Here is a 14068-nt window from a genome sequence, read left to right as displayed (position 1 = left end):
GTGAGGAAGGCATGTGGAAAGCTGAGAGAGACCGAAAAGCTACGCCTTTTGCACCAAACAGTTAGCCAGGTTGTGAATGCAAAGGAAAGGTTTTTGAAGGAAGTTAAAACTGCTACTCCAGCAAACACATGAATGCTAAGAAAACAAAACAGTCTTATTGCTGATACGGAGAAAGTTGGAGTAGTCTTGATGGAAGATCAAACCAGCCACAACATTCCCTTAAGCCAAAACCTAATCCAGAGCAAGGCCCTAACTCTCTTCAATTCTGTGAAGGCTGAGAGAGGTGAGAAAGCTGCAGAAGAATTTGAAGCGAGCAAAGGTTAGTTCTTGAGGTTTAAGGCATGAAGCCGTCTCCATAACAAAAGTGCAAGGTGAAGCAGCAGGTGCTGAGGAGAAGCCTGCAGCAAGTTATCCAGGAGATCTAGCTACGATAATTAACCAAGGTGGCCACACTAAACCACAGATTTTCAATGTAGATGAAATAGCCTTATGCTGAAAGAAGATGCCATCTAGGACTTTCAGAGTTAGAGAGAAGTCGGTGCCTGGCTTCAAAGCTTCAAAGGACAGGCTGAATGTTAGGGGCTAATGCAGCTGGTGACTTGAAGTTGAGGTCAATGCTCATTTACCATTCCAAAAATCCTAGGGCCCTTAAGAATGATGCTAAATCTATTCTGCCTGTGCTCTGTATATGGAACAACAAAGCCTGGATGACAGCATATCTGTTAGCAACACGGTTTACTGAGTATTTTAAGCCCACTGTTGAGATCTACTGCTCAGAAAAGAAGATTCCTTTCAAAATATTACCGCTCATTGACAATGCACCTGGTCACCCAAGAGCGCTGATGGAGATGTACAAAATTAATGTTGTTTTCATGTCTGCTAACACAACATTCTGCAGCCCACATGTCAAGGAGTCATTTCAACTTTCAAGTGTTATTTTTTTGAGAAATACATCTCATAAGACTCTAGCTGCCATACCTAGTGATTCCTCTGATGGATCTGGGCAAAATCGAGAACCATCTGGAAAGGATTCACCATTCTAGATGCCATTAAGAACATTTGTGGGGAATTCTCTGATGGTCCAGTGGTTAGGACTCAGCGCTTTCACTGCTGTAGTCCGGGTTCAATCCCCGGTTGGGGAACTAAGATCCTGCAAGCTGCAAGGCACAGCCAAAAAACAAAGGAACATTTGTGAGTCATGGAAAGAAGTCAAAACATCAATATTAACAGGAGCTTGGAATAAGCTGATTGCAACCCTCATAGGTGACTTTAAGGGGTTCAAGACTTCAGTGGAGGAAGTAACTGCAGATGTGGTCAAAATAGCAAGAGAACTAGAGGAGCAAAAAAACTGGTTTCTTGAGTTGAAATCTACTCCTGGTGAAGATGCTGTGAAGACTGTTGAAATGACAAAGGATTTAGAATATTACATAAACTTAGTTGATAAAGCAGCAGCAGGGTTTGAGAGGATTGACTCCAATTTTGAAAGTTCTGCTGTGGGTAAAATGCTACCAAACAGCATTGCATGCTACAGAGAAATCGTTCACGAAAGGAAATGTCAATCAATGTGGCAAACATCATTGTTGTCTTATTTTAAGAAATTTCTACAGCCACTGCAACCTTCAGCAACCAACATCGTGATCAGTCAGCGGCCATCAAGACAAGACCCTCCACCGTGAAAAGATTATGACCCATTGAAGGCTCAGATGATTTTTTTAACAGTAAAGTATTTTTTAATTCAGGTATGTACATTGTTTTTTTAGACGTAACACTATTGCACACTTAATAGACTACATAAGTAAACAAAACTTTCATAGGCCCTGGGAAACAAAAATATTCATGTGACTTGCTATATTCCAGTATTCACATTATTGGAGTTGTCTGCAACCAAACCTACAATATCTCTGAGGTATGCCTGTACAAGAATTTTAGGAGTTCTGTGTCAGAGGCTAGCGACGAAGACCAAATATATATTTCTTATTATGTCACAACGTCACAGGTACCGAGTGGGTAGTTGTGGCCATCCTCTCTTAGGAAGAAACTCTATATTGTTTCAGCCCATGGGGAAAGGTGAAGACTGACATGGCTGTGGTCATATGCTTGAAGTTTCCCAAAAGTTAGGAAATGATGCAGCAGTGAATAGAGCTGGCTTTAGTTTGATTTAAACTAGTTAACCATTAATTGTGGCAACAGCAATCTATCAAAGGTGAAAAATGCTTCACTTTGGTCCAGCTCTGTAGATGATGGTTTAGCATCAAAAAAGGGAGCAGGGAATTCCCTGGTGGTCCAGTGGTTAAGACTCGGGCTTTCACTGCCATGGATCCAGGTTCAATCCCTGGTCAGGGAACTAAAATCCCACAAGCTGTGCGGTGCAGCCAAAAAAGGAAAAAGAGAACAAAAAAGGGGGCAGATCATAAAGTATATTCTATTTCTCTTTCTTTTTATGAAATTATAACTGAAATTATATCAAAGGCTGAACCTTAGGATCTTCCTACAAGCTCCACATTCTCTAAATATCACTCTTGGGACTTCCCTGGTGGCACAGTGGTTAAGAATCCGCCTGCCAATGCAGGGGACACGGGTTCAAGCACTGGTCTGGGAAGATCCCACATGTCGTGGAGAAACTAAGCCCATGTGCCACAACTACTGAGCCTGTGCTGTAGAGCCCATGTGCCACAACTACTGAGCCTGCACGCCTAGAGCCCGTGCTCCACAAGAGAAACCACCACAATGAGAAGCCCATTCCCACTTGCCGCAACTAGAGAAAGCCCACATGCAGCAAAGAAGACCCAACACAGACAAAAATAAATACATAATAAATAAATAAAATTTAAAATAAATAAATAAATATCACTCTTCTGCTTCATATGGAACCCATATGAATTCCATTCTAAGCCATTCTGTCTTGTTCAACATAATCTCCATTTTCTTTTGTTTTTTGTTTCTGTTTGTTTGTTTTATAAATTTATTTATTTATTTTTGGCTGCGTTGGGTCTTCATTGCTGCATGTGGACTTTTCTCTAGTTGTGGCGAGCGGGGGCTACTCTTCGTTGCAGTACGTGGGCTTCTCATTGCGGTGCCTTCTCTTGTTGTGGAGCACAGGCTCTAGGCACATGGGCTTCAGTAGTTGTGGCTTGCGGGCTCTAGAGCGCAGGTTCAGTAGTTGTGGCACACGGGCTTAGTTGCTCCATGGCATGTGGGATCTTCCCAGACTGAGGATTGAACCCATGTCCCCTGCATTGGCAGGCGGATTCTTAACCACTGCGCCACCAGGGAAGTCCTGTTTGTTTTTTGGCCATGCCACAGGGCCTGAGGGATCTTAGTTCCCTGACCAGGGATTGAACCCAGGCCCCGGCAGTGAAAACACCGAGCCCTAACCACTAGACTGTCAGGGAATTCCCAACATAATCTCCCTTTGATGGTTTTTTTTTTCTTTGCTTTCTACATATATCATGTTCCCTTTCCTTAATTTTTCACCTTTAGGAGATGGAGTTGATTGACAAAGCCAAGAGAAAGAGAAGAACCAAGACAGATAAGTCCAAGGCACCCAAGAGGGAGAGAGAAGGAAAGCTCCGTGGGGAAGCAGAGGCTGCTGTTGGTAAGGGACCATCCAGGAGAACACACCTAATGGTAGCCACGAGGTGCCATGGAGAATCAGCATGGATCCTATGGGACAAACAATCTGTGTTGAGTCTCCTTGACTACCACAGCTGAGATGGTGTTGCAGCCTTACTTCATGTCAATATCTTGGGAGATAAGGATAGAGGAAACCAGGGGACTCTAGAGACCTATAATCACCAAGAGAGAAAATACAATAATAACACTAACACCTATTAAATGAATACCCACTGAATTAGGAGCTGTGCATTTATGACGTCACGAAATCCCCACCACAGCTCCATAAAGTAAGCGCTATTATTATATCACGTGGAGAGGCTGGGTGACTTGCGTAACATCAAACAGATCAAACAGGTAAAGTGGTGGACCCAGGGTCTGGACCTGTCATTTGATTCCAAACTCATAACTCTCAAACACTGCCTCTGTGAATAATAAATATGTCATCTGAGAATTGGTCCGTGAGAGCATTTGGGAAGGGGAAGGTTGCAACATGCTCTGAATGGTTACTCCAGCTGTCATTTTTCTTCTTGGTTCCTTGTGTTGCACCTCACAAAGAATTCAGGTTCCTATGCTTCTGGGGACTTTCTTTTCTTTGTTTCTTTTTAATTAATTTTTATTGGAGTAGAGTTGATTTACAATGTTGTGTTCTAAGGACCTTCTTTAACCTAAAACCTACACTCATTCTTTCCCGGCCATATGATGACCCTTGAAATAAATCAAAGGCTGTCAAAAAGGATGACATTGGATAGTTACCTGGATCAGATCTTTTTTTTTTAAATCGAAGTGTAGTTGATTTACAATGCTGTGCCAATCTCTGCTGTACAGCAAAGTGACTCAGTTCTGCACATACATTCTTTTTTTATATTCTTTTCCATTATGGCTTATCCCAGGACATTGAATATAGTTCCCTATGCTCTACAGTAGGACCTTGTTGTTCATCCAGATCTAGTTTTGTGGTTTGCTTTTTAAAGTCTTGCTGAATTTACATCGTTGTCGCCCGTAACTTAGGTAGCATTGGCAGGACTGGGGAAGGAAATACTTGTGGCCCCAGAGGAGAATTGAGGAAAAGGCCTTAAGAGTATGAAAGGTTTAAACTTTACCAGGTTACAAAGCTGCAACCTCAAGCTAGACTCCTGAGGCATGACTTTCCAGCTGTACCTATAGGTCTTCCCTCCAGAGAGTCTTACCCCCACCATAGGTCAGGGTGTATCAGAAGTTCTTTAGTAGCAAGACTGCTGAATTACAGTTGATCCAAGTGGGATAAGGCAGTTTCTCAAAGGGTAGTCTATGGACTACCCTTCTCAAAACGCTTGGAGTGGTTGTTAAAATGCAGATTCCTACAGAATCAGACTCTGGGGTGTGGCTCAGGAACCTGCACTCAGGTGATTCCATTGCACACGGAAGTTTTAAAGTTACTGAAAAGGACGCAGAGATCACATTTATTAGCTATGTCTCTATCCTGCATTGTTCTCTCCCAGGAAAGTCAAAGGAATCAAAGGCTGAAAAGAAATCAGAGCTAATTCCCAAAGGAAAAAAATCCTGGAGTCAAAAAGAAATCAGAGCTAATTCCCAAAGGAAAAAAACCTGGAGTCAAAAGGAGAAAGACACAGAAGGAAAGGAATCCGGAAATAGTAGCAGAGCTGAGTGGGCCTGATGTCATTAACTCTAAGAAAACTAAAGACACCTCAGATGGAAGTTTCTTTCCTTCAGGCTCTGTTGTAGAGGACCCTTGGCTTTCTTCCAAATTTGGTGCCCCTGAGAGCCAAGTTTCTATAGTTGGAAGGTCATCGCCCACCCAGACTGCAACTGTCCCTGGAAACATGGAATCTGAAGAAGAGGGAAGCCATAAGGACCCTTCCAAGGTAGGGTCCAATATTCTCACCTTGGCCAGAGGGATTTCAGTCCTCACTGGTGCAACTGAAGAGGTAGGAAAAACTGCCCTGAATTACATTGCAGTTACTGAAACAGCTCTACTACATAGTGGCTTTATTTGTTCTACTTTGGTACCTTCTGACCCTTTAAGAAGCCAGATCTGATCAAAGACACAGGGTGGCAAAGCCCCTCTGAAATGATGTATTCTGTGAGGCTCTCAAACTACTAGGGCAGGTACCCACCCTTAAAGAGCAGAAAGTTGGCACAGCACCCATTTGTGAGAGGTACAGGCCTCACAGTTACAAGGAAAGGTGAATTCAGGCCTCAGAGCCAAGCACATACTCTTTTTTTTTTTTTTTTTTTTTTTGCTGTACGCGGGCCTCTCACTGTTGCGGCCTCTCCCGCTGCGGAGCACAGGCTCTGGACGCGCAGGCTCAGCGGCCATAGCTCACGGACCCAGCCGCTCCGCGGCATGTGGGATCTTCCCGGACCGGGGCACGAACCCATGTCCCCTGCATCAGCAGGCGGACTCTCAACCACTGCGCCACCAGGGAAGCCCCAAGCACATATTCTTGACTTGGCCTGGAGTTCATGTATTGCTTGCCTCTCAAAAGCTGCAGAAATTCCTCCATTCCTAATCTGCTTTTCTGCGGCACACCTCTGGGCCATGGGTAACTTATACACACACATCTATCTCTCTTTTCTTTAAACACTGCAAACATACCCACAGCTAAACCACTATGGTTAAACTCGCATAAGTTACATGCAAATATGGTACAACTCTGCTGAATTTCATTTAATCTTTACAGCCACACCTGTGACCCAGGTATGATTCATCCCATTTTACAGACCTAGAAGCTGAGGCTTAAAAGAGTTAGATGTTTGTTGCCAGAAGTTACACAACCATCAAGTGGTAGAGCCAAGACTTAGATCTTTCGACTCCAAAATCAGAGCTCTTGTCACTATTTTAAATTATTGTGTATTTATTTATTTTACAGCCTGTGGTCTTCCGAAAAGGATTTCAGAAAGATTTTTCCTTACTAGTTCTCAATCTTCCCAGCTGCCTAGACTATAGGATTCTGCTTTATACAGCAGATGAAAATTTTAAGCTGTGGGCAGAACTTTTCTGAGCCTGCTATAGACTTATATAGATTTATTGTCAATCCACAGTACCATGCTGCCTCAGTAAAGGCTAAAAAGCAAGGAAGTATCCACCCCAAGCTGGATACACAGAGTGCCCATGGAAGAGCTGCCATTCAAGGTTCCCCTCATGAGGATATTTCTGACTGAGGAGGAGGCATCAGGAAGAAAAAGAAAGCTAAGATGCTCTTCACAGAAACCAAGAGAACGTTTCATTGAAAAAGGGGATTTGCATAGGATTAAATATGAGTTTGACACATCTACACCTAAGTCTGCCCCTAAAACAGCCTTTATCTAGAACCTGTGGTTCTGAGCCCTGGCTTCACGTTAGAATCACTGGAATATGTTTTTTAAACCACCAAGAAAAAAGTATATTAAAAAAAAAAAAAAAAAGGAGTTCCCTGGCAGTCCAGTGGTTAGGACTCCAAGCTTCTACTGCCGGGTCTGGGTTCGATCCCTGGTGGGTGAACTAAGATCCCACAAGCCCTGTGGCGTGGCCAAAACAATTAAATTAAATTTTTGAAAACCCACCAAGGCCTCCCACCTAGGTATTCTCATTTAATTGGTCTGGGTGGGGCTTTTGGCCTCAAGTACTTTTTAAAAGCTCCTTGTGTGATTATAACGTGCATCTAGACAAACGATGTACCAGACATTATGTTGTCTCTTTCACTATTTCAGTTAATTCTGGTAACAGCCAGCTAAACGGAAGACAATATCCGAGAAATTAAGTTATCCCCAAATTCTGAAGCAAGTAAGAGAGAGACTTAGATCCAGGTCGATCAGATCCCAGAGCCCAGGCCAGTGGTGGCAGAGTTTATACAGCTGTGGTCAGAGTGTGGAAACCACCTAATCTCTAATTAGAGGCAACATCCCGTGGGTGGAGGATGGCTTGATGCCGATACAAGGTCCCCGTGATTAGCGTACGTCCCTTGCACTAAGAACACTCTGGTTCCTTAGGCCCTCCTCGCTAAGAGGGAGCCAGAGAAAGCTTCCTGGGCCAGGCTGCGAGCAGAGAGGGCCAAGATGAGACGGCTGGAGATGGAAAGGAAGAGAAGGCAGCAGGAGCAGCTGGAGCGGGCAGAGAAGATGAAGGAGGAGCTGGAGCCGCGGAACCGCGTGCAGGAGATCCGGTAGGTAGGGCAGCCACGGCGGCCACGGCGGCCACGGCCACGATAGGAAGCAGAAGATAAGGCAAGGGTTGACTTCCACTAGGGGTAAAGCTGGTTCTGAGGCTCATGCCCTGAAGTAAAACACGTCTCGTTTTTCACTATCCTGGTTATCCCAGGGACAATCTGGACCAAAGATAAGATGTGGTGTCTTAAACCATTAGGGTTACTCCAGACAGATGTTCACAGGATCTTCCCAAGAGGGCTTTGAGATCCAGTCCAGCAAACATTTGTTGCGCCTCTTGCCACATGTGTCTGCATTGTGTTAGGCTCTTCCATAGGCCTCTGGGCTCATTTAATCTTCACAACAACACTGTGAGACAGGAATTTCAAAATCCATTTGATAAGAATGGAAAATGAGGCTCTGGGAACTTAGGCTCCCGCGCCAGAGCACAGAGCTGTGTTGAAACTTCCAGGCTTCTAGTTCCAGGCCTGTTGTGTTCTTGCTTCTGCTCTTCAGTTAGGCTTCCCTTAGAAAACGAGCCTCCTCTGAATGGGACGCTCCGTGTGGCCTGCAGCCTGCAAAGCCTCCATCAGAGGCACGGCGTGTCCTAAAAGGACAGTGTTTTCTGCCATTTCCCTGACCAATTTGTGGGTTTTCTCAGCTTTAGGAAACAGACACTCGAGGAAGAACAGCAGAGGCAGGAGAAGGAGGAGAAAGAGCAGTGGCTCCAGTTGCAAATGGTCCAAGAGAGAGCTCGGCAGCAACAGGAGTTCTGGAGGAAGCTACAGGAACTGCAGAGAAAGAAGCAGCGGGAGGAAGCCAAGAAGGCTGGTGAGGGGGACCCAGCTCTCTGCAACGCCCATCTATCTGGGACAGAAGTATATTTATCCCACTGTGGGTGTTCATTTGACTCTCCCCAGAGTTATTCCTATCCTAGGTCTCAGTGTGAAGCACTCTAAATGGATAAGCTGATTTTTTTCAAAGTGATTTAATATGTGTGACTCTAGTGAGTTATTAGATCAAAACAAGAAAGACTCATTTGTGGAAATGACTTTTGGGTCCCACTCCCAATTCAGTAATCTCCTGAAGTGGGACCCTGCCCCTCTCATTGCCGTTCCAGCATTGCTCAGAAGCTGCCTAAATTGGAGACATAGCCCTGGCTCCTTGCGTCCTTCCCTAGCAGATGGAAACAGTCAAACATCTGGATAGCTTCAGGGCAGCCTTTCAGGTGATGTGTGGAATCTCTACAGCCTCACCTTTGAGGAATAGGAAAGCACTTTAACAGATGACACTCTGTAGACTGGTCAGTCCAGCTGAGTAAGCACCAAGTTTCTCCAGACCCTGCTGTGACACCTGTCCCCAACCCATCTGCATACCACCCATGAACGTACCAGGCTCTGGAAACTTCTTCCCCGAGGTTTTGTATTCATTGCACACAGTGCACTGCACATAGTAGGTGCTTGATAAAGGGCTCTTAAGTTAGTAAGTTAACCCAAGGTAATCCCCACAGAGGATCTGGCAACCTGCTGTCAGGTAAGCTACAGAATATCTCATTGGGAGTCCCTGGGAATCACAGACTTGAGAGTCAGATCAGAAAGTTGTTTTCCCCAATAATGAGACCCCTGCTGAGCCTACCTGCCTTTCTGTTCCGCAGAGGCAGAGAAGCAAAGGCAGAAGGAATTGGAAATGCAGTTAGCAGAACAAAAGCGCCTGATGGAAATGGCTGAAGAAGAACGGCTGGAGTATCAGCAGTGGAAACAGGAAGCAGAAGAGAAGGCTCGGCTGGAAGCAGAGGACAGACGGCGAAAGGAAGAGGAAGCAGCAAGGCTGGCTCTGGAGGAAGCCATGAAACAAGTCCAGGAACAAGCCAGGTATTTGCTATTTGGGCAACAGTTGCAGTAGTGGGATTGTTCAAAGGCTTGACTGCCTGCTACTAGTACTAGCTTTGCACTGCCTTTGGGCACGTGAAGTTTTCCCACTTCCCATAGCATGGTTTGGAAGAACTAAAAAATAGAGATTCTCCTGCTGCAAAGGTCACAGAATTTCTTGGTGGCTTAAAGAACTCATATGGAAGCTAGAAGGGAGTTTACAGATCATCTATCTCAGCCCTCTGGTTCACAGATGAGGAAACCAAGTCCCAGAGAGAAGGATCTTGATTAGGGCTAACAGTGACTTAGGGGCAGTACCAGGACGAGATCTAAGACTCCCTGGTCCTGAACCAGTACCTTTCTCAGTAAGTATTTATTGGGTACCTATTATGTGCCAAACACTATTCTGGACACTGGGAATTCAGGAGTAAACAAGACAGATGCCTCTTCTCCCACGGCATTTACATTCTAGGGGTGGGGGTGGGGAGACAGACTCTAAACAAAGATTTTTTAAGCTGGCAATAAATGCTATTCAGAAATTCTTTAAAGATGTGATAGGATTGCAGGAGGTTTGGTTCAGACGGATCGGCCAGGGTAACACCTTAGAAGAGGTGATACATAAGGTGAAACCTGAATGACAACGAGTTAGCCACATAAACATCTGGAAGAAAAATATTCCAGTAGGTAAACAGCAAGTGCAAAAGTTCAAAGAAAGGAATGAGGCTGGCATGGTGGAAGAATAAAAGAAAGAAAGCATGGCTGGAATGAAGTGAACAAGGCACAAAGAATATTCCAGATGAAGTCAGAGAGGTAGGCCTTGTTAGGAGAAATAGCCCAGAATCAGCCATCAGGGGCCAACAGCATTTCCCCCTTTGTTCTCTTGCAATAGTTATGATCACTGCATCTTTCTGCTAATAGAATCTCTTGAGTAAAGTGGTTTCAATTGACTCTTTAAAAACCAGGTCCTCCGTAGTGGCTATATCATAAATTTCCCCTCTTAGTAAAGGCAAGAGTCATCCCCCTTTAGAACCATTAAAAGTGAAGGGTAAAGAAGCCCAACACAGAAAACCACAATTCCAATCTTAACTGTAAACAATTTACCCCTTGAAAGTAATTTTCTAAAACTTAAGCTTAATCTGAGCTAATAAATACTCTTTAGGGGACCAGAAAAAGAAGGAAGCCAGAACAACTCTATTTCAAGGTTTTCCACCTAACCTTGAGTTGTTCCTCTCCTGAAACATTCCTCAGCTGTTACGCGAATTACAAAACAGATCATTAAGGAAGTCTTGATTCCATTTCAAAATTATGTGTACCATGTATCATAGCAGTAGGGTTGGGTTCATAACTACTGAAACCAACAGCAAGCTACTGGAGTTGCAGTTTTCCACAAAAAGAAAACTGGCAAGTAGTACGAGGGCAAGTTGAGCAATTTTGCAACACTAATCCAAGTAGGTGAAAGCAAAAAACCAAGTAATTAAAGGGGTACACGAGGGGTGTGAAAGAGCCTCATTCCAGCAAGGGTTAGGAGAACTTGATGCCAACTAGCTTGATCTCGTCTTCACTTGTGTGACATTGGCCCAGGTACACTTAACTTCTCTGGCCTGTTTCTTCATCTCCAAAACAAGGAAGTCCCTTCCAGCAATACAAATTTAAGAACTGTTACGCCTTTCCTTTTACTTTCCTAGTAGGAGGATCATGATACTCTAAACCTCATATGTAAAGTCACTAAATGAACAGAGTATGATCTTCCACTAAAATGCAAGATCAGTAGCCCCAAGTCTAACTGATGATGACTGAAATCCAAAATTCTTCCACGAGCTTACAAGGACAATTTCTAGGATGCTTAATCAGTATTGTGATTGTGGGTGGGGTTGTTTCCTCAGGCAAAAAGCTGCTTTGAAGAAACATCTTCATTTCCACCAAGAACTCTGTAAGGAAGCCAATGGCCTACAGTGGACACAGAACATTTCCAGACCATGGGTCTACTCTTACTTCCAGTTCCTACAAATACCAAGACCTTAAGACTAGAAGAAAACTAAAAAGTTAGGAGGTGGTGACAGAAGACGAGTAACTTGCTTCTGTAATGAAGTTCCATCCTGAGCTCAGTTAGCTCCGTTTCATCTGGTTCACCTCACCTCACCCCACCCTTCACTTCACTCTAGGCCCTCCCTCCCCACCACCCAAACCTTACTCAATCCAGTCAAACTTGTCAACACACCTAAATCCTCTATGTTCTCTGGAACCACGTAAATCCAGAAGCTTTGGTGCCTAAAATTAGCCAATAATTTCATAATTTGTTTGAATTTCAGTAAATTTCAGCTTAATTTCAGTGAGTAAGACATTAACATAATCTTAGGGTAGCTGAAGTATTTCATTTCAGTGTCTCTGAAAGTGCTGTAGGTAAATGGAAATTCTATAATGCAATAGTTCTGAATTAGCAAAGAGGAGCCACAGGTAGCTATTTAAATGTAAGTTAAAACATTCAGTTCTCCAGTCACACTAGCCACATTTCAGGTGCTCAATAGCCAGATGTGGCTACTGGTTACTGTAGGAGAACATTTTCATCCTCACAGAAAGTTCTGTTGGACAACACTGTATTCTAGAGCCCAGAAAATTAACCGATCTTGAGGTTTTGCTCCTGTGTCTTGAAAAACCAGCCACTCACATAATTTCCCCATTTTTTAAATCACACTGATCCTATAAGCGTCTTGATTAGATAATGTCTTTAACATCTCCTTAATATCAGTAAGTATCTGATTAAGTATCTATCATAGATTGATCATTAAAGGGGATGAAGGACCTTTAGCAAATAATATATGTAAAAAGATGTTCAAGCAAGCACTATCTGAACCTGAATTTTCCCACGAATTTCCTTTGGCCCTATTCTATACTTCACTGTCTACAGCTAAAAAAACTTAGTATTTGCAGATGATTCCCTCAAATCTCCCACTAATGCTTGTAAGGTGCTTTCTACAGGAAATGCGCTTCCACAATCCAAAAGTGAAGCTTAATTTTGAGTCTGTATTGCTGTGTTACTGGACTTGCTTAGATTTGATGCTTATTTTCAAACACTTGCTTTAAATAGAAATAAAATGGCCAAAACACTGGCTATCAGTGAATTTAAATATGCCACTTAAAACTTTTTCTCAAACTTGTCGATCCTACTTGCACATTCATTCATTCATTCAATAATACTTAGGTGAGAAAGGAGCACCTCAAATAATTCAACCGAGAAGAAAGAACACTCAAGGAAAACATCCTTGCGGGGGAAATTACCATTACTGATTTTATTTTCTCCCTTCTTTTACAAATTTAGGATGTTGCAGTCAAGCACCAGGTAGAGAGGCTACACTAAATGGTATTCGAGGTCCCTTCCAAATCTGATATTCTATTAAATTGTTGCTGTGAAAAGCCTGTTTTATCAGCACTACTAACCAGATAAGCGCATTTTTCAGTTAACCATAGCAGACTGCAAAGCATTTAGAAGAATCCAATAAACTAAAATCAAGAAAATTATATCCCCCAAATTATATTATAGTTAAGCTCCACCACCTAAATGCTGAGAGCCCTCAGAAAGAGATGCAAACAAAGCTAAGATACCAAACTACATATTCACGCATTCTGGATAGTCTGAGGTTTGTGACTCAGGCCTGACAGAAATATGCAACTCAATGAGGACTTTCTAGAAATGGGTCTGACTCCAAGTTACTATTTAAATATAATGATAAATGCCAGGTAATGGTCTAAAAGCTCTAATTTACCTAGACTATATATGTACAATACAAATAATTTTTCAGTTAGGGTCAAATATAAGAATTTATAAGGCAAGCCAATTATTTTTCAATAGAGGACTTGAGAAGGGATTCAAACTATAACAGTTTATAAAATGCATTAGAGGGCTTCCCTGGTGGTGCAGTGGTTGAGAGTCCGCCTGCCGATGCGGGGGACGCGGGTTCGTGCCCCGGTCCGGGGGGATCCCACATGCCGCGGAGCGGCTGGGCCCGTGAGCCATGGCCGCTGAGCCTGCGCGTCTGGAGCCTGTGCTCCGGGACGGGAGAGGCCACAACAGTGAGAGGCCCAAGTACAGCAAAAAAAAAAAAAAAAAAAAAAATGCATTAGAGATAGGTCTTATTCGCTCTTCTAATGCAGTTAGATGACATTCTATTTGGAATAATATGAAATAGGATTACGTATATGCACAGATATACTGAATTCTGTGATTCATTAAGGATTTAAAAGAAAAAGTTAAGCCCTCTAATTAAGGAACTAATTTGGTATTTTAATTTTATACAGTTTAAAGAGAGGATATAAAAAATAAAAGAAAATATAAACAAAATATACCAAACCTTAACTAAGCACAGAACATTTTGTAAATTGTTAAGGGAAAAACTGAAATTATCAATATCAATTAAGAATTTTTGGCGTGCCCATTTATTCAACATATTGGGTAACTGTATCATATA

General features: G+C 43.1%; 1 protein-coding gene across 1 annotated transcript in view; it reads left to right on the top strand.

Moving 5' to 3' along the window:
• Positions 1–11627, top strand: part of KIAA2012 (KIAA2012 ortholog) — a 116264-nt gene extending 104637 nt beyond the window's left edge. Inside the window, exons 18-24 of the mRNA XM_060152314.1 lie at positions 3481–3595; positions 5094–5159; positions 5206–5477; positions 7585–7757; positions 8399–8568; positions 9392–9608; positions 11489–11627. Of these exons, the coding sequence (XP_060008297.1) occupies positions 3481–3595; positions 5094–5159; positions 5206–5477; positions 7585–7757; positions 8399–8568; positions 9392–9608; positions 11489–11627 (1152 nt within the window). The remainder of the gene's footprint in view (positions 1–3480; positions 3596–5093; positions 5160–5205; positions 5478–7584; positions 7758–8398; positions 8569–9391; positions 9609–11488) is intronic.
• The last annotated feature ends 2441 nt before the right edge of the window (positions 11628–14068 follow it).

This window comes from Lagenorhynchus albirostris, chromosome 6 (assembly GCF_949774975.1).
Source record: "Lagenorhynchus albirostris chromosome 6, mLagAlb1.1, whole genome shotgun sequence".
NCBI classification, from domain to species: domain Eukaryota; kingdom Metazoa; phylum Chordata; class Mammalia; order Artiodactyla; family Delphinidae; genus Lagenorhynchus; species Lagenorhynchus albirostris.
The sequence above is the reverse complement of the archived record's forward strand: the minus strand, read 5'-3'. Positions and strand labels throughout refer to the sequence as shown.